Source organism: Candida albicans, chromosome 6 (assembly GCF_000182965.3).
Source record: "Candida albicans SC5314 chromosome 6, complete sequence".
In the NCBI taxonomy this organism is placed as follows: domain Eukaryota; kingdom Fungi; phylum Ascomycota; class Pichiomycetes; order Serinales; family Debaryomycetaceae; genus Candida; species Candida albicans.
Window position 1 is genome coordinate 736,060 of NC_032094.1, and position 19,874 is coordinate 755,933.

The 19,874-nt window shown below is 33.1% G+C and overlaps 8 protein-coding genes across 8 annotated transcripts; 3 read left to right on the plus strand and 5 right to left on the minus strand. All coding sequences in view use genetic code 12, as the record gives it.

Annotated features, from left to right (window-relative positions):
• Positions 1-1,276: 1,276 nt before the first annotated feature.
• CAALFM_C603470WA (uncharacterized protein) lies at positions 1,277-3,142 on the plus strand (the record flags this gene model as incomplete). Its single annotated transcript, XM_712957.2, has 1 exon — positions 1,277-3,142. The coding sequence occupies one exon, from the start codon at positions 1,277-1,279 to the stop codon at positions 3,140-3,142; it is 1,866 nt and encodes a 621-aa protein (XP_718050.2).
• Positions 3,143-3,834: 692 nt separating this feature from the next.
• YMX6 (Ymx6p) lies at positions 3,835-5,703 on the plus strand (the record flags this gene model as incomplete). The annotated part of the gene is made up of 1 exon (XM_712959.2): positions 3,835-5,703. One exon carries the CDS (start codon positions 3,835-3,837, stop codon positions 5,701-5,703), a length of 1,869 nt encoding a protein of 622 aa, XP_718052.2.
• A 165-nt stretch (positions 5,704-5,868) lies between these two features.
• On the minus strand, positions 5,869-7,044 carry SAP1 (aspartyl protease SAP1; the record flags this gene model as incomplete). The annotated part of the gene is made up of 1 exon (XM_712960.2): positions 5,869-7,044. The coding sequence occupies one exon, from the start codon at positions 7,042-7,044 to the stop codon at positions 5,869-5,871; it is 1,176 nt and encodes a 391-aa protein (XP_718053.2).
• A 1,858-nt stretch (positions 7,045-8,902) lies between these two features.
• SAP4 (Sap4p) lies at positions 8,903-10,156 on the minus strand (the record flags this gene model as incomplete). Its single annotated transcript, XM_712961.1, has 1 exon — positions 8,903-10,156. One exon carries the CDS (start codon positions 10,154-10,156, stop codon positions 8,903-8,905), a length of 1,254 nt encoding a protein of 417 aa, XP_718054.1.
• A 1,962-nt stretch (positions 10,157-12,118) lies between these two features.
• Positions 12,119-14,554, minus strand: CAALFM_C603520CA (uncharacterized protein; the record flags this gene model as incomplete). The annotated part of the gene is made up of 1 exon (XM_704977.2): positions 12,119-14,554. The coding sequence occupies one exon, from the start codon at positions 14,552-14,554 to the stop codon at positions 12,119-12,121; it is 2,436 nt and encodes an 811-aa protein (XP_710069.2).
• Positions 14,555-15,428: 874 nt separating this feature from the next.
• CAALFM_C603530CA (uncharacterized protein) lies at positions 15,429-15,830 on the minus strand (the record flags this gene model as incomplete). The annotated part of the gene is made up of 1 exon (XM_704978.2): positions 15,429-15,830. One exon carries the CDS (start codon positions 15,828-15,830, stop codon positions 15,429-15,431), a length of 402 nt encoding a protein of 133 aa, XP_710070.2.
• Positions 15,831-16,297: 467 nt separating this feature from the next.
• On the plus strand, positions 16,298-17,695 carry CAALFM_C603540WA (uncharacterized protein; the record flags this gene model as incomplete). Its single annotated transcript, XM_712965.2, has 1 exon — positions 16,298-17,695. The coding sequence occupies one exon, from the start codon at positions 16,298-16,300 to the stop codon at positions 17,693-17,695; it is 1,398 nt and encodes a 465-aa protein (XP_718058.2).
• A 101-nt stretch (positions 17,696-17,796) lies between these two features.
• CAALFM_C603550CA (uncharacterized protein) lies at positions 17,797-19,416 on the minus strand (the record flags this gene model as incomplete). The annotated part of the gene is made up of 1 exon (XM_712967.2): positions 17,797-19,416. The coding sequence occupies one exon, from the start codon at positions 19,414-19,416 to the stop codon at positions 17,797-17,799; it is 1,620 nt and encodes a 539-aa protein (XP_718060.2).
• Between the last annotated feature and the right edge of the window lie 458 nt (positions 19,417-19,874).

A 19,874-nucleotide genomic window follows, 5' to 3' on the forward strand; every position in this document is an offset into this window, starting at 1 on the left:
GAATAAGTTTAGAGTTGTGAAATCAATTGAAATTAAAGTCCAAAAATAAAAAAGAAAAGAATTTTAAAAGTGTGGGAAACAGAATTTCTTGAAATTGCTTGTTAAGTTGGGCTTTTTTTTGTTGTTTGTTTGTTTTAGATTTTACTAATAAATTGAACATATAATGGGAAATCTAATTTCAAAAATATAAACGAATGTGATAAGTTCAAAAGTCCCTCTTCATTGTGATTGTATCTAATTTTGAAATTCACATATATATTCATTACAATTTCCTCCTTGCTCTTTTTTTTGATTTTTATTTTATTTCGAGTTTTATTTTATCTCAAATTTTAATCCTTTTCTCGTATCCCCCCTTCTCCTCCATAGATAAAAGGAATCACATCAACCCAGAACTCACCCCCCCCTGATCTTCCCAATCTCCAATTTATTAACATAATATATATATATATTGAAGATTGAATCACATTTATTGATTTTCATCATTTCAAGTTTATTCCAGATTTTGATTTGATATCTTTAACTATTCCAAATTTACTTGCTCAATTGAGATTATAAATCTTTCCACAAAGTATTCAAACAATTTCTTTTTTATTTGTTTGGTTTCATTTTTACTGAAATTTTCTTGCACTTTTCAATATCCCCAATTTATTGCAAAAGATCTACAAATTTCCTTGTATTTGAAATAGGTGCTTGATACATTGCTTTTTTCTTCTACTAGACATATTTGAATTGATTTTTGTTCTTGGATTATATCATAAATATCTTGAATATTCCCAGTTGATTTCAATTAAAAGAAAAGACAACCAAAAATAAGTTTTTACAACACCTGAAAAGAATAAGAAAGATCACAACTTGATTATTTTCTGTTCAAATTGCCCCAACAAAGTTACACGCACTTGTCATCAAAACTGCACCCACGCACGCACGATTTTTTTCTTTCTATTTTTTCTGTCTTCTTTCTTCTGAAAATCTGAAAATCTCAACGATCGGCTTTTTGGTACGACAGACACACATTTTTCACACAAACCACATTTTTTTGAACAGAGTTAGTTTGTTCCCCCTTTTTTTATTAACTTCAATCGTTGTTCATTCTTGAATTATATCTAATTATCTAATAGAGAATAGAGGATTTTTAGCTATTTAAAGTATTATCAGCCAACCCCCAAGAGCTTTATTCCATATTCACACAGTTAAGTTTTTTTTATTTTTTTTTGTTCCAATTTTCCAATATTGCAACACGCCATATCTAGTATAGATCTCAATCACTACAACAACCATGGCATCTGAGAACGTAAAATACCGTTTGCAAAGAATACAAACTCTTAACGGTGACCAAGAAATTGTTTTAAAACAAGTTTGGGCCTACTATTTGAAATTTTTTGGCTACCCTGTTGATATTTCTGATTCCGATTTGGCTTACAAACAATGTTTTGTGGCTTCCACCTCGACTGCTGATTTTGATGAATCTCAAGCCATTCCAACTGCTGGTTTATCTAAAACCAATACCAGAGGCTCAATCAATTCAACCCAAAGTAATGCTTCTAAAAAGAAAAGAGGTCTTTTTGGATCTAAAAAATCCACTGCTTCGGCTTTGAACAATGGTGGTACTGGTACTGCCCAAGGTTCTCCACCAGCTAATTCCAAAAGAATGATACAAATTCAAACTCAATCCTCTTCAGAAAGATATGTTCCAGTAGATATTGCAAGTGATGAATATTACGCTATTTATGCCCATCACCACAAATCCAGTTATGAATATTCTGACGATTATGATCCAAGTTTGGATAATGCTGCTGGTGCTGGTGGCTTTTCTAATGGTGGTGGTGTCAATTACAATAATGGCAATGGTGGTGCTTATTATGACAATGATACTGCTTCAGTTAATTCTTTGGAAACTTTTGTTACTGCTGAGACTACTATTACTGATTATGACTACACTCCAGCTACTATATTCAAGAATGGTAATAATAACAAAATAAATGGTAATTATGGTGGTAGAATTGGTCATCCTAACAAGTTCCAACAACAACAACAGCATCAGCAACAGCAACAACAACAATACTATCAACAATCCAATGGTGGAAGTGGTGTTAGTCGTCATCAAGCTACAATCAACACTCCTATTCACGTAAATGCTGGTCAAACACCAATCACCGCCCTTAGTCAATATGGTGCTAAAGACCAACATCGTGCGATTTTGAAAGTCCCACGTACTGATTTGATAGATAACCTTGTGTTGAGATTTATTAGAGCCAGAAAATGGGATACTGAAAAAGCCATTGAAATGCTTTCTAAATCATTACATTGGAGATCTAATGATTTCCCCGCTGATGACTGGGCTATGGAAGCTGATGGTCCATCTTATCTTAATGGAACCAACAAAGGGTTTATTAAAAATTTCACTACTGAAAAATCTTGGATTAAAGGTAGAGATAAGAATAATAATCCAATCTTTATGTTCCAAGCTAAGAAGCATTTAACTGCAGATTCTCCATTAGAACAAAATCAAAGATATGCTGTTGTCACTATTGAATGGACCAGATTGTTCCTTAGAGAAGTTAGTGAATCAGTTGATACTTGTACTATTGTTTTCGATTTGACTGGATTTTCTTTGAAAAATGCCGATTATGCTACAATTAAATTTTTGGCTGATGTTTTTGAAGCTCATTATCCAGAAACTTTAGGGTTCATCTTGATTCATAATGCTCCTTGGATCTTCTCCACTGTGTGGAATATTATTAAGAATTGGTTAGACCCAGTGGTTGCCTCTAAGATTCATTTCACTAAAGACGCTAAAGAATTGTCTAAGTTTATTGATCCTACTTTAATTCCTGATTATTTGGGTGGTGAAGATACTACTAGAGGTTTTTACCCAATTCCAGAACCACAAGATGAATATCCTCCAAAACAAAAGGATGCTGAATTTGCTAGATTGAAGAGAGAAAGAGATGAATTATTGGTTAGATTTTTTGAAACTACAAGAAAATGGATTGAATCGACTAACCCTCAAGTGTCTGATAGATATTTGAAGGATAAAATCGATTTGAATATTGCTCTTTCCAGAAACTATATTCAATTAGATCCATATGTTAGAAACCGTGGTATCTATGATAGAGATCATACATTAAGTATTGGACATTAAGAGAACGTTTTCATACAGTAACGAAGGTAGGAGGACGAATTTATTTATATATAGATTTTTGTTTAACTTTTCCAAATTTTTTATTTGTTTCTTTCTAAAAAAAAGGAAAGAAAACCAAGACAAATTATAAAATACACAGAGAGAAATCGAGAGAAACTTTTTATTTGTTAGGGGTATTATTTATACTTTTATTTATTTTGTTTTTATATATATATTTTTAAAGTCTTCATTGGTTGTTATTCTGTTCGGCGTTGAGTTAATATGTAGAAGGTTGGAATTGAACTGAGTGATATAGTAAACTGTTGTAATGCGCACATCTTCTACGGGTGTTCATTTGAAACTTTAAATATTTGGTATTTAGTACATTACTAGATTAGGAAAATATGAGCTATTTTGTACTCAAATTTTTTACCAAATTCCATACAAAATCCAATCGTTTGAAAATACGATGTCCCTTAAATTGGGATTTTTGAATTATAAAATTCACACGCATAATGTGGTTGTCAATAAGATATGCTAGCTAGCTATATCTTGCCAACAATAAACAGGGTTTCGTTGGGATGTTGTTACCTTTTCAACATTTGGTAGCATGACGAGACCAATGAAATCTTCAAATTTTTTTGTTTTATCCGACAAAGAGAAATTCGGATATAAAAATAACAATTGATTTCTTTTTTTTTTTTTCGGTCATAATGCGCAGTGCGATAAAGCCGATAATTATCCGAAATCTAGGATGGCGCACCCACGCACAGACGCATTTCCATACATTAGTGGGTTTTAGGTTTTGTTATATCCGATGGGCATATTTCGAATTTCAATTATTGCTCTTTGACTTTCTACTTCCTTCTAAAGGTCCACAAAATCTAAATATAATAAACACAGATTATAAAAAAAAACTGTTTCTTTCTACTTCTTTTTCTTTACTTCTTTCTTATAGAAGAATCACCTTTTCAAATAAAAAGAACACCATGTCATCTAAAACTGTTCCTCGATTTCCGATTATTCGAAAATTTTTTAAATATACCTTATCTGGTGTGGCATTAACTGTGGTTGGTGGAACTTCCTTTATTGCTTATAAAGTATATCAAGAATCACAACCAGTTGATCAAATCAAACAATCACCATATTTCCCTAATGGACAACCTAAAAAATCTATTGTCATTTTAGGATCCGGTTGGGGTGCTGTTTCTCTTTTGAAAAATATTGATACTAGTTTATATAACGTATCGGTGGTATCACCAAGAAATTATTTCCTTTTCACGCCATTATTACCTAGTGTCCCAACTGGTACGGTTGATATGAGATCAATTATTGAACCTATTAGATCAATGATTAGAAGATGTCGTGGAGAAGTGAATTATTATGAAGCAGAAGCAATTGGTATTGATCCAGTGAATAACAAATTAACAATTCAACAATCAACAACGGTTCATTCAGGACATTCTGGAGATGATACGTCATCCAACGACCCTAAGATCCATCAAGAACATAAAATGGAACATATCACTACTGAGTTAAACTATGATTATTTGGTGGTTGGTGTTGGTGCACAACCATCCACTTTTGGTATCCCTGGGGTGGCTGAACATTCAACATTTGTTAAAGAAGTACGCGATTCAATTAAAATTAAAAAGAAAATTATCGATTTAATTGAAGCTGCCAATTTATTACCAGTTGGTGATCCTGATCGTAAACGTTTATTACATATTGTTGTTTGTGGAGGTGGACCAACTGGGGTAGAAGCTGCCGGAGAAATCCAAGATTATATTGATCAAGATTTGAAAAAATGGATGCCACAAATTGCCAAAGATATGAAAGTATCATTAGTAGAAAGTCAACCAGTAGTTTTACACACTTTTAGTTCCGAATTAGTCGAATATACCAACCACATATTCAAAGATACCAATATCAATTTAGTCACCAATTCAAGAATCGTTAAAGTTGATGATACTCATGTTGATGTTATGCGGAAAAGTGATAAATCAATCGATAAAGTACCTTATGGAATGCTTATTTGGGCCACTGGGAATTCTGTACGTGGATTCACCAAAATTATAATGGATAAATTTAGTGAACAACAAACTAGTCCTCGTGGATTATTAGTTGACGATCAATTAAAATTAAAAGGGTCCGATAATATTTATGCTTTGGGTGATTGTACATTTACTAAATATGCTCCAACTGCTCAAGTAGCTTTCCAACAAGGGATATATTTAGCACATTATTTTGAGAAATTACAAAAAGTTGAAAAATTACGATACAAAATCAAACAAGATCCTTCAATTAGTGAAGTTTACGTACATAGATTACAACGATTAGAAAACTCCTTACCGAAATTTGTTTATAATTATAGAGGTTCTTTGGCTTATATTGGGTCAGAAAAAGCCGTGGCAGATTTAGCGGTTGGGTCTTGGTCTAATCTTTCTTCTGGTGGTAATTTGACATTTTTATTTTGGAGATCAGCTTATATAATGATGTGTTTATCAATCAAAAATCAAGTTTTGGTTTGTTTTGATTGGATAAAAGTTTATTTATTTGGTAGAGATTGTTCTAGAGAGTAGAGTTAATAAGATTTGCTTACATAGTAAGTACTAATAGATATTTAATAATTGTAATAATAATAAGAAAAAGAGTGTCAACTAGAAAAGAATAACAACAACAAAAAAAAGAAAGACCTAAAAGGATGGCATTTTAATCGACACTTATAACCTAAAAAGTAGGTATCTCTAGGTAAGAGCAGCAATGTTTGAAGCAGAAGTGTATTTAACTTGAGCTAAAGAAATTTTATCATCATCCAAATCATAAACAAGGTAAGCTGATCTCAAAAAGTTATCACCAAGAATATTAGCATCACTAATACCTAAAAGAAGTTGACATTTTGGATAAGGTTGACCGTTAGCGTAGCTCAACGGAGCAGTAAACTCAGAAGCTGGAACAGAAATCTTGGCGTTGTTGTCAAAATTGAAATCAACAGTTCCAGAAGTTTGACAATCAGTAACATAGAAAGTATGACCTTGACCGTCCAGTTTCAATTCAGCTTGGAAGGCATCAATAATATCTTGAGCAACATCTTGTTGAAGATAAGTAATTGTGGTACCAGAATCTAAAAGAACATCGATATTACCATTGATATTTTTGCCAACAGCTTTGAGAGAATTCAAAGTGATTCTTAATTCTCTATCAGAAGTGACAGGAACAGCAATCAATGAACCACTGTATTTAGCTTTGTCAACCCCACCAAAAATGATTTGTCCAGTGGCAGCATTGGGAGAGTTGAGATAAAGTGAATAAGCATTCTTGGCAATAACTCCTTGGTTCTTCAAAGTAACTGGAACATTATCATAATCACCAGCAGCCTCATTGGTTTTATAACCAATACCTAAAATCCCTTGAGGAATAGAAGTCTTGGTGATATCGGCAAAGACTTGCTTTGTGATTGAAGCACCACCAAAACCAACAGTATCTTTATACAAAGTGCCTTGAGAGGAACTACCATCACCATAACCAATATAGAATGGAGTACCCAAATTTTGAGAAGTGGTAGAAGATTTTGGAGTGTAAATACCTTTCCCTTTACAGAAATCTGCTGATTGACCAGGACGAGGTTTATCACAAGTAACAGAAGCATCAGGAACCCATAAATCAGAAGATCCAGTATCAACAATAACATTAAACTTTTGTTTATTGGAACCAATAGTGATGTCAGCAGCATAACTAACGTGTTCATTATTTAAAGTAACTGGAATGGCTTGTCTTTTAACTTTACCTTCTTGACCAGTAGCATTAACAGGAGTTTTAATGACATCAAAGTCTAAAGTGACAAAACCTGGGGATCTTTTAGCTGGAGAAGCATCAACTAATAAAGCAATAGCAAGAGCAATAAAAATATTCTTTAAAAACATTGTTTGTTAGAAATGGAAGAGTGAATTGATTGATTGTTGGATTAAATATGATTTATTTCAATAAAGTTATAGATCCAACTCCCATATTTATATGTTTTTCAAGATATAACATTATCCATCAGAATATTATCCCTTTGAGTATGGCATCAACCAGCAAAAGCTATAGGGGGGGGGGGGGGGGGAGAAGGAGGTGTACCATTTTTAAAAGATAGCACAATTTGATTAATTTTACATTCTCCCCTCCCAGTTATAACGCGATAACTGGTTAGTTTTTTTGAATAACATGGTGCCGTATAGTTGTTGATAATGGTTATGATGTGAAATTATTGAATATTGCTTTCATTCAGTTTGTGTCAAGAACCACTTTTTATCAGTATAATTCCATTTCAATCATGTCCACAGTACTAAAACCAAAACTAAAAATAGGAACTACCATTATTTGATAATCCATCTTTTGAGGACAGTAGTTACTTAAATACAATCTGTAGTTATATGTGACCGAAATTAAAGGTATATCTTTGAATCAAATCTTTTAGCGACAAGTTCTTCAAGAGAAGTATGGAACAGAAAATGGAGATAAAGATTTCCAATGTAACACTGAATGCAACAGAATCAAGATTTGAAAATGCGCGCAAAAATACACGACTAAAAATAGTACTTTGTTCATCAATGTTCCAAACCTTCTATTGTTATCATCATGAAATATTATAGTATAATGAACATTTAGCTATTATAGTTGTACTTATTGACATACACAGAAAACGTTTGTTTAAAATTGCTGTTTCTATTTTTGAAAGCCACATTTTTCTATTGTAATTATTGAACTACAACGAGATTCTTATACTGTTGCTTGTTGTCTTTTGTCAAATTAAAGTGGCTTTCACGATTAAGGGCCATCTTCTTTATTTTCCGTAACCAAATCATAATTGAGAATATTGTGGCAAAAGTATAATATCAAATTCCTCTTCAATCCCCACTTCTTTTTAAACTTGAAATAAGTGTAAAATAACCTCCTTTTTCATTTAAAGTTGTATATTAGTAATGGGGTACTAATGTTAGATGCAAATTAAATCACCTCAGCACTTGATTCATAACACCCACCAAGACAATATAAATTCTTTCATGTAGCTCATATTTTAATTATAGTAACAATACTTGACAACATATTGGGGAAAGTAGTTGTATAATCATAAAGAAATGTACGCGGTGATTGGTGTAATTGCTTGTTTCTTTTTGATGGTTTTCGTTTTAAGAGTTTTTGCAGCAAAATATAATTCCGAAAAAAAAAAAACTAAAAAGAAAAACTCGAATGAGAATTCAACAATCAATACTAAGTGATGGAGCATATTAATGCTGTATTACTTGAATTTTATCAATATTGTAGCAGTAAACACCACCAAAAAAAGTACTATTTTAGATTTGTTCTCCTTTCATTCTTTTTCCGTGTTTCTTCCTTTTATTGAAACTAATCTAAATATAGTTTTCCATTGTTTGAAGAACTCCCACAATGTTACATTTCGGTGATTTTTCTATAACCAGTACAGCTTAAATGTACTTCTTCAATTATGTGATTTATATAGAAATGTCCACTAGCAGTTCAAACAGGGTTATTTCCAGAATTCTAAAAAAGTGTACTGCAATCATTACTACATTAAAGTTCACTCACGATTTTAGGCATATGTAATGGATATATATATTCATACTAATAGATATTTAATCAATAACTGTCATTTCTAAAAAAACCCAATAGAGACAAAAAAATATAGCACTTCCTTTGATTTATAAATGGTATTAAGATGCAAACAACCAATTTTGAAGGAAGGTAGTAAACCGACAATTAATCTAAAACCAATGTCGTCTAATTAATAGCAACAATGTTAGACTGGGAAGTGTATTTAACTTGAGCCATGGAGATCTTTCTATCATCCAAATCGTAGACAATGTAAGCTGATCTCATGAAGTTGTCACCAAGAATATTATCTTCACTTTCACGAACACGAATTTCACATTTTGGATAAGGTTCACCATTAGTGTAATATAATTGGTAAAGGAATTCCGAAGCAGGAACGGAAATCTTGAGGTTTCTATCGAATTGGAAATCAACGGTACCTGAAGTTTTACAATCAGCAACATAAGCTTCATTACCAGAAGAATCATAATGCACTTGACCACCTAAGGCATAGATAATGCTACGAGCAATATTTGGAGTGAAATAACTGATAGTAGTACCAGAATCTAAGAGGACACCAGCGTTGACATTGACATTTTGTCCCATAACATTGACAGATCTTAAACCGACACTTAATGTTCTATCAGAAGTAATTGGCAAATCAACTAAAGAGCCGCTATACTTGGCCTTGTCAATACCACCAAAAATAATTTGTCCAGAAGAAGCTTCAGGAGAGTTAAGGAAAAGGGAATAAGCATTTTTAGAAATAATGCCTTGTTTTTTCAAAGTAATAGGAAGATTGTCGTAAGGAGTCCTGGTGGCTTCGTTGCTTTGAAAACCAATACCTAAAATACCTTTATGAGCACTAGTAGACCTAACGTTAGCAAATAATTGATCTCTAACAGAAACACCACCAATACCAACGGTATCTTGATACAAGTTACCTTGTGCAACAGAACCATCGGCATATTTGATTTCAAAAGGAGTATTCAAATTTTTGGAAGTGCTAGAAGCAGCTGGAGAATAGGAACCGTTATTCTTACAGAAGTCTCCTCTGTCACCAGGCCATTTTGGAATACAAACGGCATTTGAATCTGGAACCCACAAGTCAGAAGAGCCAGTGTCAACAATAACGCTAAGTTTTTGGTTATTTGAACCAATCGTAATATCAGCAGAATAAGTAATAATTTCATTGTCCAATTTAACTGCAACAGGTCCTCTTTTGCCCACATCATTTCTACCAGTATCGTCGACGGGAATTTCTGTGGGCTCAATATCTAAAAATAAAGGTGATCTTTTAACTTCGACAGTTGGATCTTTTGGATCAACAAGGGATCTTTTGACATTAAAGTCTAAGGTAACAAACCCTGTAGATCTTTTAACTGGAGCAGCATCAATTAATAAAGCGAAAGCAAGAACACTCAAGATATTTTGTAAGAACATTGTTGGTTGAGTTGAACTTTGGATTAGTTATAAAGGAGGGAATGATAGTCGGTATTAAAGGAATGAATGACTATTTGAATGAATGAATGGTTGGTTGTTAATGAAAATCAAAACATTTGAAGAAAATTGTAGGATCCATTGGTATCTTTATATAGTTTTTGAAACTCCATAAATCATATTCGAGCTTACCATTTGAATGTATGATATTTCAATATATCGTCAAGAATTCCTACTAATGGTTGCAAGAAACAGTGTTACCCGTCAATACAAAAGACATGAGTTCACCCGATAAAACATGATATATTTTTTTAGCCATTATTATTTTTTGCAAACCTTGCTGTCTAAAAATTGTTGATGACGGTTATGATGTTAAGCATTGAGATTTTTGAGGCAGATTTGTGTCAGGAACAGTTTTCTCTTTCTACATATTGCCCTAATCTTTGAAAAACAAACCAAAAAAAGGGGTTAACTTTTGTTATACTACTTCTTATTAGTTTGATTAATATCTTTTTGGCAAAAATAATGTATATTAACACCAATGTTGCGAGTTAAACTATTTTGCAACTCATTAAATGGACCAAAAAAAGAAAGGCGTGAAAACGTTAATCAGATTGAATTGCAGCATCAAATTATAAGCAGCAAATCAAAATGGGAAATAGAGGCGCAATACACGACAAAAAATTTGTTTCAAAACCGGTGTTGTTCCTAACCATATATATAGTGACACATCAAACGGAATTTATGAGCATTCATGCGTTTGGATAATGTTTCAATGACAAATTAATGCAGGCATCCAATGGAATGTCTCTCTTAAAATTGCTTATTCTGTTGAAAGCGGTACTGGCACCATGTAAAATATAACAGTATGTAATATCACAACCATTATTGCATCGTCTAATCTCAAACAATGTATTTTTTGAAAAGTTAAGGGGGTTTTGTCTATTGTATATGCTAGGATGGTAGTTGAACCAGGTGATGCTAAGCGAATGAGACATTGTTTTGAAATTGAATTTGACGTGGTATAGTTGTATTGTTTTCCGCACAATGGTTATATATTCTAACGCCTCCCGATAATCAGTTGAAATGTGTGTATACATACATCAATGCACCAATCAGCCTCTAAGTTGCGTATTGGCAGGTTGAAGAAATATATCAAATTTAAACATCAAGTCGATATAATACGATGATTGTTTCAAAACTACACGAGAAAAACGGTCGTTAATTCTCCAGTATATCTGATATACGAAAACTACTAAACTAGGGGGATACCTGGAATATCCGAGAAAGCAGAGGTATTGTTTTGGTAGGAATTGCGCTTGCGCCTGGAACAATATCCCTCGAGATTTATTACCACAAATTGTATTYGAAAACTACACAAAAAATTATAGGAGTTAAGTACAKAATTTTGAGTAAAATTAATCMTGAAACTTGAAGTAAATTTTGCAATATCAGCAACTCTACTTAATGATGGTTAGGCGAAGCATTCATACTATCCGAATCAAAAATATTTACACAGAAATCTCTACTAGGCTTAACTCCATAAGGTTTAATCGAGTTAGTTTAAAATGAGTCTGCCAAATATTTTCCCCCAAAGGTAGTACCTAATAAGAATACTCTATCAATCACCAACCTCTTAAAGAGTTGGTGTCAAGCAATTCAAAGAAGAACTTCCATTTGAAGCGCATATTGTCCCCAGCCACAACCCCTCTTTCCCCTTTTTCTTGCCAAGGAGAATACACCAACGATAAACTTCATTGTTCAAAGAACACCACAAAACTTATGATTTTTATTTTTTTATAATACAATTAAATGAAATAAAAGAGCAACTTTAGCAAAATGATAGTCTAGAACATCTCATCAGAMACAATAACTAACAATACAACCTTAACCAAGAAACCAGGGCTGCAAATGCTATTCAACAAAAAATCAAATCATATATTACCAAACGTTTGGTTGGAATGACTATAAATTCAAAAAATCATTACATAATAAACATTGGTTCTTTTTCATACACTCMTTRTGGAACGCATGATGGCAATTTGGGAAATAAACAAAGTTCTTTTGTACTAAYAATTTGCCACATTTGCGACACGGTTCACCTGGTTCTATTATGGCCACATTTGTTTTCTTTTTGTTATAAATCACTTTTTTCTTCATTTCCCGCAAATGCTCAGACGAGTTATTCATATCTAACGACAAATGAACAATTCGTTTATTRTACTCATTTAGTGATTCAACTATCTCGTCTTTAAAATTATTAATCAGTATCGTTTCCGGAAATAATGGCAAAAGGTCTTTCAAATCAAGCATTGAAACATTGTTGATGTGATGATGTAATGTTTCATTCAAGTCATCCAGTTTGTCGATTARATATTTAGCAAATTTTAACCAAAGTTTTCTCTTGACATTATAATTTGCATCTTCAAGTTTAATTCCCTCTACTTGTTTGTCCTCGTCGTACTTGTTCAATATAAATTCAGCAAGACTAGTCAAATCGTGTTTAAGGGCAAGTTCTAAGGCTTGATCAAATAASCCAATTTCAATGTAAATYAATACCGCAGGATGAAATTTTTCGTGAGATATACATAACCGAAGAATGAAATTGGTATCAAAATTGGATGTGAAATTAATRAATTTTATTATTTGTTTATCAGTACCTGGTTTTGTAATTAATAAACACAAATAAGCATTGTTTAACTGTTTGTTTTTCTTGTAGTGTTTATCCATAATGACTTGTTGTAAGAAATGAATTGCTTGCTCTTGGTGCTTCAAAAGTGCCGGTAAAAGTTTCTCATATTCCAAATCAAGTTTTAACCACGTTTCAGTCACTTTTGGGTAGTTCATTAACAAAATAGTGGCATTTTCATAAACTAATTCAATATCTCCTTTAGTGTAAAGTTTTATTAATGTTTTAACCGCTAATGTCCAATTCTTTTTATCAATGTAATACTTTAAAATGAAATTATAATCTTCAATCAATTCGGCATAGAAAATCAATTTCTCAGAATTCAATATTTGATACATTGTAGGACGATCRAGTAGCTTATAATTGGTTTTAATGAATTCATAAACTCTCGAATCATCATTTCTCACCATCAATTCAATAATCCAAGCTGACAACACAATYAYTCGGACTTTATTCTTTTTATTCAATTTGGCCAACAAATATTCAATGAGTAAAGCATCAGATTGTTTATGGTTAAGTAACATCAAGCAAACTTTTTCAAATGGYTCAGTCAGTTTTGCCAATATTTGAATCCCCTGTATCTGTAAACTCAAGTCATCCGACAGTATTCCAAATCCACCACGTTGTAAATAATCATACCCCTGCTTAATCAAAACTAAATCACGTTTCAGAAAATTTGCCTCATCATCTTCATCCAAATATTTCAATGCCTCTGAATATTTTCCCATTTTGTAATAATCATACCAAACCAGGATTGACTCGTTTTCAATAACAAACTCGTAGATAGAGTTTTTGGTGTACACCCAATAGGTGTTGAATAAGTTATCCACGGCGATTCCTCGTATTTTGTTCTCAGAAAGGCTCAACTCTTGCAATTGCTTGTTAAGTTTGTTATATATCTTTAAAGAATTCCCTTCAATACCAATAAGATGGTGCGGTGTAAGTGCAATTTGCAGAAACTCCTCATCAACTCGATCCAATTGCATTTCCTCGTCGTTGGTTATTATTTCATTATCTGATGATATATACACATAGTTCTGTGGGTTTGACGTGAATATCCCAGGTGGGTTAATTGATTTGATAACAGGTGCTGTTTGTTTAAATACTTTTTGCAACTCAACATATGAAGTATCAAAACAATCCCAGGTGTAYAAACTGTTTGCTAAAACATTGATTTGAGAATAATCATTGGAAAACATTACTCCTTGTACTGGAGAATCGACTTTGTAGACCTGTTTTAATGATTTTTCATAAACGTAGATTATCCCGTCTTTTGTCCCCACCACCATATTGTGATTRGAAAATGCAATAGATGTGACTTCTATATTTTTGAATTTCAACAATTTAAATACTTTCTTTTCAAGTGTATAGTACGCCTGTTTCTCAATTTGCACAATCAAAGTTTGACCATTTGGATTCAACCAAGCATTCGTTACTTTACCAGGCAACGCATAATTCTCCACCTGTGAAGGATTAYCCAAATCAATCTTATAAACAACATTGGTTAATAGGATATACATTATATTGCTTGAYACCAATAGCTTGTTAAGTTTATTCGATAAACTAAACTGCAAATGTACCGGCTCTAATTCAAATTTGGCTTGTTGTAGATTATCACATATTGACGCCTGTTGTTGATCTAATGAATGAACTGTATATGACGAATTGGTTTCCGACTTTATAGATTTGGTTTTATGCCCGTTGGATGACATTCATAGAAGATATAGAAGTTGTGGTTTAGTTGAAATGAATGGTAAGCTTAGAGAGTTGTTTGGTTGTAATTATTTTTTCTTGCCAGAAAATAGGTATCGAATGCAAACATTGGTTACTACAAATGATAATTTGCTTCACACCCCAAGAGTCTGACAAATAATTCAACTTGCCATAATTGAATTATCGATGTCTTACTAGAGATACTAAAGTTAAATGATCTAAAAACGATGCCTATCTTGATAGTAAAGAGAAAACGTGATATTATCATTTCTTCTACTGCTATTAATGAATTAGCCTACCGAAAAGGCTAGATTCACTTCAAATGAACAATTGATGATTTTCCCCTATTAATTGGTCATCTTAATTGAATATCCCTCATTTGATATTACGTAAATATCATTGCAAAGACGAGGCAATACTGGCTGGTTGTGGGTTTACGAGACTATTCGCAATTTATTTTCTGTGTTGATGTTTCGGTACCTCTTTCAAAGACGATAACTAACTCTTTTTAAAATCTAATAAGGGATTTAGCTTGAAATAGGTGAGCTGTTCTGGACACAAACTAAGTAGTCAAGTTAACTAAATATAAAGTTATATATTTGAATTATAAAACGTTCGTTGATCGATAGAGTGATTCAAGAAAACATATATAAAACTATACATGTAAGGTGTTAGGTACTTTATCAATCCTATCTAGTGTCCACGTATTCCTCGGTAATCGGACTATCGCCACGCCACTGAGACTGGGGTATAAATACCCTCCTTGACGCTATTCACCCTCTGTTTAATATATATAACTAGGTGATTTGTGATGAAGTCACGTATACCCCAATTTTGCAAAACTTAGTATTAGTTCATTCAATACCATTATGTTTATTTCCCCATCATTCTAAGAAATTCAATACTAGATCGAGATGAATCAAATGGAGGTTGTGTTGAATCCGTCATTTGATTTTTCAATCGTAAACCCTTTTCATTGACTTCTCGAAGGAAATTATCATGATGGATTTTCTTCATCATTAAATAGTTTTCATATTCTTCTTGATTTGCTGGTGGCATACATTGAGGTAGGTTTTCAACATCAAGTTCTAGATCATTAATGTTTACTTCTTGCGGTGGTGGTAATTGTAGTTGGTTACTTGAATCATTTATATTACTTGCTAATGAGTCTATTATTTTATTTGAATCAAATTGTGATGACTTCAAAAGTTCAGGATGCTTCCCATGTTCATTATAGTACTGAAGAAATTGATCTAAGGAGATGCTGAACTTCATAGATGACGACTGATTGTGTTACGGGATGGTATTAGTGGTGTTGAGTGTATTGCACTTTTTTTCTCGCCGCGATGTTGGTTTAAAAGATGGTGGAGGAGCCAAAGTTCTGCTTTACTCGATAGTTGTATGCTTAATGAATATATCAGTTTAGATATAATTTAGAGTTCAAGTTGAACAAAAGTTTATTTCCTTTTTTAAATTGATCTTTAAACGGACAATAAACTCCGATGATGAACTATTTTTTTTTAAACTGTGGAGATTTCAATCAAAGCAATCTCGGCAATTTATTCCTTAAAAAAAAAAAATTTCAGATAAGAATTAATAAGCCTGAAAAGGGTATGACTCAAATGGAGAATAAGAGATGATATTGACACACAAAATTTAATTCCATTTTCATATTTAAAGATGTGGTTTTATCCCCCCAATTTTCCTAGATATACCTGGTTTTATTACAAATACCCAACTCAATGACCAACACCATATCTTCATTTGAAAGTGTTGAGCTTACTGCTGTTTCCTTAAGACATCAAATCCAATTCCGTCCAGAAGATGAACTGTCCAGCGATTCACTAACTCCCATTGCCACAGTCACCGAGGATGATAGCTCTATAGAATATCCTGAAGGTGGATTAAAAGCTTATTCAGTCATACTTGGATCATTCCTAGGATTAATAGTTAATCTAGGGTTGATCAATTCTATTGGGGCCATTCAAGCATATGTCTCTACACATCAATTACTGAATTTAAAAGCTACTTCTATATCCTGGATTTTCTCAATTTATTTATCATTAGCTTATGCTGGTGGGATCATTACTGGACCAATTTTCGATAAACGTGGACCTTTAGAAATATTAATTGCTGCCACGGCATTTATTTTCCTTGGATTAATGGGGGCAGCACAAAGTGTGGAAATTTGGCAATTTATATTGAGTTTTATAAGTTTAGGGATAGGTAGTGGATTAGGGACAACTCCATTAATTGTTGTTATTAGTCATTGGTTTTGTAAGAAAAGTGGTAGTTTTACAGGGTTTGCTACAAGTGGTGGGTCAATTGGAGGGTTGATTTTCCCATTAATGTTGAGACACACCTATAATGTGTATGGATACGTTTGGGCAATTAGAATCTTAGCATTCATGTCTTTGGGTTGTATGGTGTGTTCAATTTTTTTAGTTAAAGAACGATTCCATAAAGTGAAAACTGAAGTTATTGCCCAACAAACACAAAAAACAAAATTTCTGATTCAAGTTTTGATGAACAAATTGAAATCGGTTAATGCTAGTGATTTCAAATACATTTATGTAATATTAGGGGCGTTTTTCGCAGAATTGTCATTGATTTTGTTGGTTACTTATTTCCCTTCTTATGCAATTGCTCAAGGTGCTTCAGAGTCGACGTCTTTGTTGTTATTGACCGTTTGGAACGCCACGGGTATTTTAGGAAGATGGATACCTGGATTTGTGTCTGACATTTATGGTAGATATAATGTTTATGTTTTCATGTTAATATTGTATTGTCTTTGCATATTTGTGTTATTGTATCCATTTGGTTCAAGTGAGAAAATATTGTATGCATTTGCTGGTGTCGGTGGTTATTGTTCTGGTTCTATACTTGGTTTATTACCAGCATGCTTATCCCAAATTACTCCAGTTAATGAAATCGGTACCAAATATGGGATTCTCAATGCAGTATTATCCTTAGCAAACTTGTTTGGTATACCTATTGCTGCTTCAATTATTAAGGATGGTACACCCAAGGAGTATAATAATTTTGTCGTCTTGGTTGGTTGTTTGGCTGTTGCTGGTACATTGTTTTGGTATTTTAGTAGAGTAGCCATTCTGGGTTTCAAACTAAACATCAAGGTGTGAGTACTGACTTGTTGTGTCTATATTGCAATCATTAGTAAATTCATGTATATATACAAATTTTTATCATTCTATAAACATTCTGTTAGATGCAGCTGTGCAACTTATTTATCTTGATTAATGCCTTTCATTCTGTTCCATTTATAGCGACATTGGATACGAGACCGTGTCCCCATTTTTTCAGCAACAAGTGTCCAGTTCACAGTAGATACAACAGCCAATTGCTCATCAACAATAGCCATCAATTTGTCCACCTCGTCTTGGGTCCAATTACTTTTTTTCCTATTCTCACCAACAACCAAATAATTTCTATAACGATCACGACAATCTTCAGGCATTCTTCCCATAAGTTCACCAATCTGTTTCCATTTACTTGGATATGTCAATGTCAATTGTTTCAATTGTTCATCATCGGATTTAGTCCATTTTGCTCGAACATCGAAAATGTGGAATTTTCTTCGAACATGTTTATAAACTGATGAAACCGAACGATAAGAAAATACTTTATATATGTTTCTCCAAAATCCATCTTTGATTACCCCTGATGCCCACACTCTTTGACAAAGGTCTTCTCTATTCATTTTGGTTAAATGACAATACCCAGCAAGATAATAATCTAAATATGATTCTTCTTCGGGTGAAAACGCACGTGGTTTCTTTCTATCTTCTGGTTTTACATTCTGATTATACCACTCTAATGTCTTTTTGTATATATCTTTTGTCAAAGTTTGAACATCTGATAATGTGCTGAAATCATATTCAGGTAACTTGTGTGGTTCTTTGGGTATATCTCTTTTTCTAGTTTTCGTCTCATCTTGGGTTGCTGTTACTGGGACTGGGAAAGTGTTTAATGTAAAGGAGAAATTCGATTGAGATCCCATATTTGGCAAAGTAATATCATTGTTTAAAAATGATTCTGAGGCAACAACTTCATTGGCAGCTTCTAATATTCTCTGTTCTTGAGCTTCATTCAATTCATGAGTTAATCCATGAGCATTCTGAATGGCAGCTTCAATCAATTTACTTTGTGCTTCATCGATATCATGAAATTGATTCTTTTCCTCAACTGTGGGGCCGGCACGTGTGTTCCCTTGATCTACATTTCTGACTTTTATATTCCTTTCCTCTGTACTCTTTTCAACTGTATTTCTGTCAGCCGCATATCCTGTATCTGCATTTTCTTTGACAGCACTATCTTCAACCTCAATATGCCTTGTTAATTCGTCTCCTTGTTCTGGTCCCTCTTCATTCTTAGCATGCTCGTCGTGATCGCGATGGCGGTGTTTCTTCTTCTTCTTTTTATCCTTTTTATCCTTTTTCTTTTCTTTCTTCTTTTTCTTTTCTTTCTTCTTTTTCTTTTCTTTCTTCTTTTCCTTGTCTTTCTTCTTCTCTTTGTCTTTTTCCTTGTCTTTCTTTTTATCTTTCTTTTTCTTCTTTTTCGGTGGTGTTGATGAAGGAGCAACTGCATCAGATGATGCTTCGTTCATAAAGTTATCATCAAGAAAACCTGTCCATTGAGCAAATGCATAATCGTCAGCATCATGTTTTCTCTTCTTTTTAGAATCATGACTACCCAAGGTCCCTCCCACATATTTCATCACTGCTGCTTCAACTGCATCGTTGATATGGTTATTTTGGGCAGCCTCATTATCATTGTCATTTTCTCGTTTAGTGCCCAATTTTAGTAAAGCATGTGCTCCACTCTCATGTTGATTTTCTTTCATGGTAAATATTGTAAGTAAGAGGTCCTTACAAGTATTTGCAGCTATTTTTTCTTTGTATAGTATGATAGTTCTTTACCCGACAATAATTGAAAAGAGCAGGGTAAAAAAATTTGCAAACAAAAAAAGAAAAAAATTGTATTGTATCAACTCAGTTTAGGTTTTGTTGATCTCTTGTTCTGGAAAATTGATTTTTTGGTTGTTATTGCACGACTATGTAAGTAACTGTCACAATACCTGGTAATGCACCTAATATCATCTAATGCAAGAGACTATTTATCAATATTCGGCTATCAAATATCTTGATTTGAGATTTTGAAGAGTAACTACGTTAATATCAATATATAGGCTTGTACAGTCTAGCACGTAACCACCATTCTTGAATATTTATAAACTACTATCTCCGTTATGGACCCCCCCCCATTTATCTCCGTAAATACATAAATCAATAAATCTTGTTG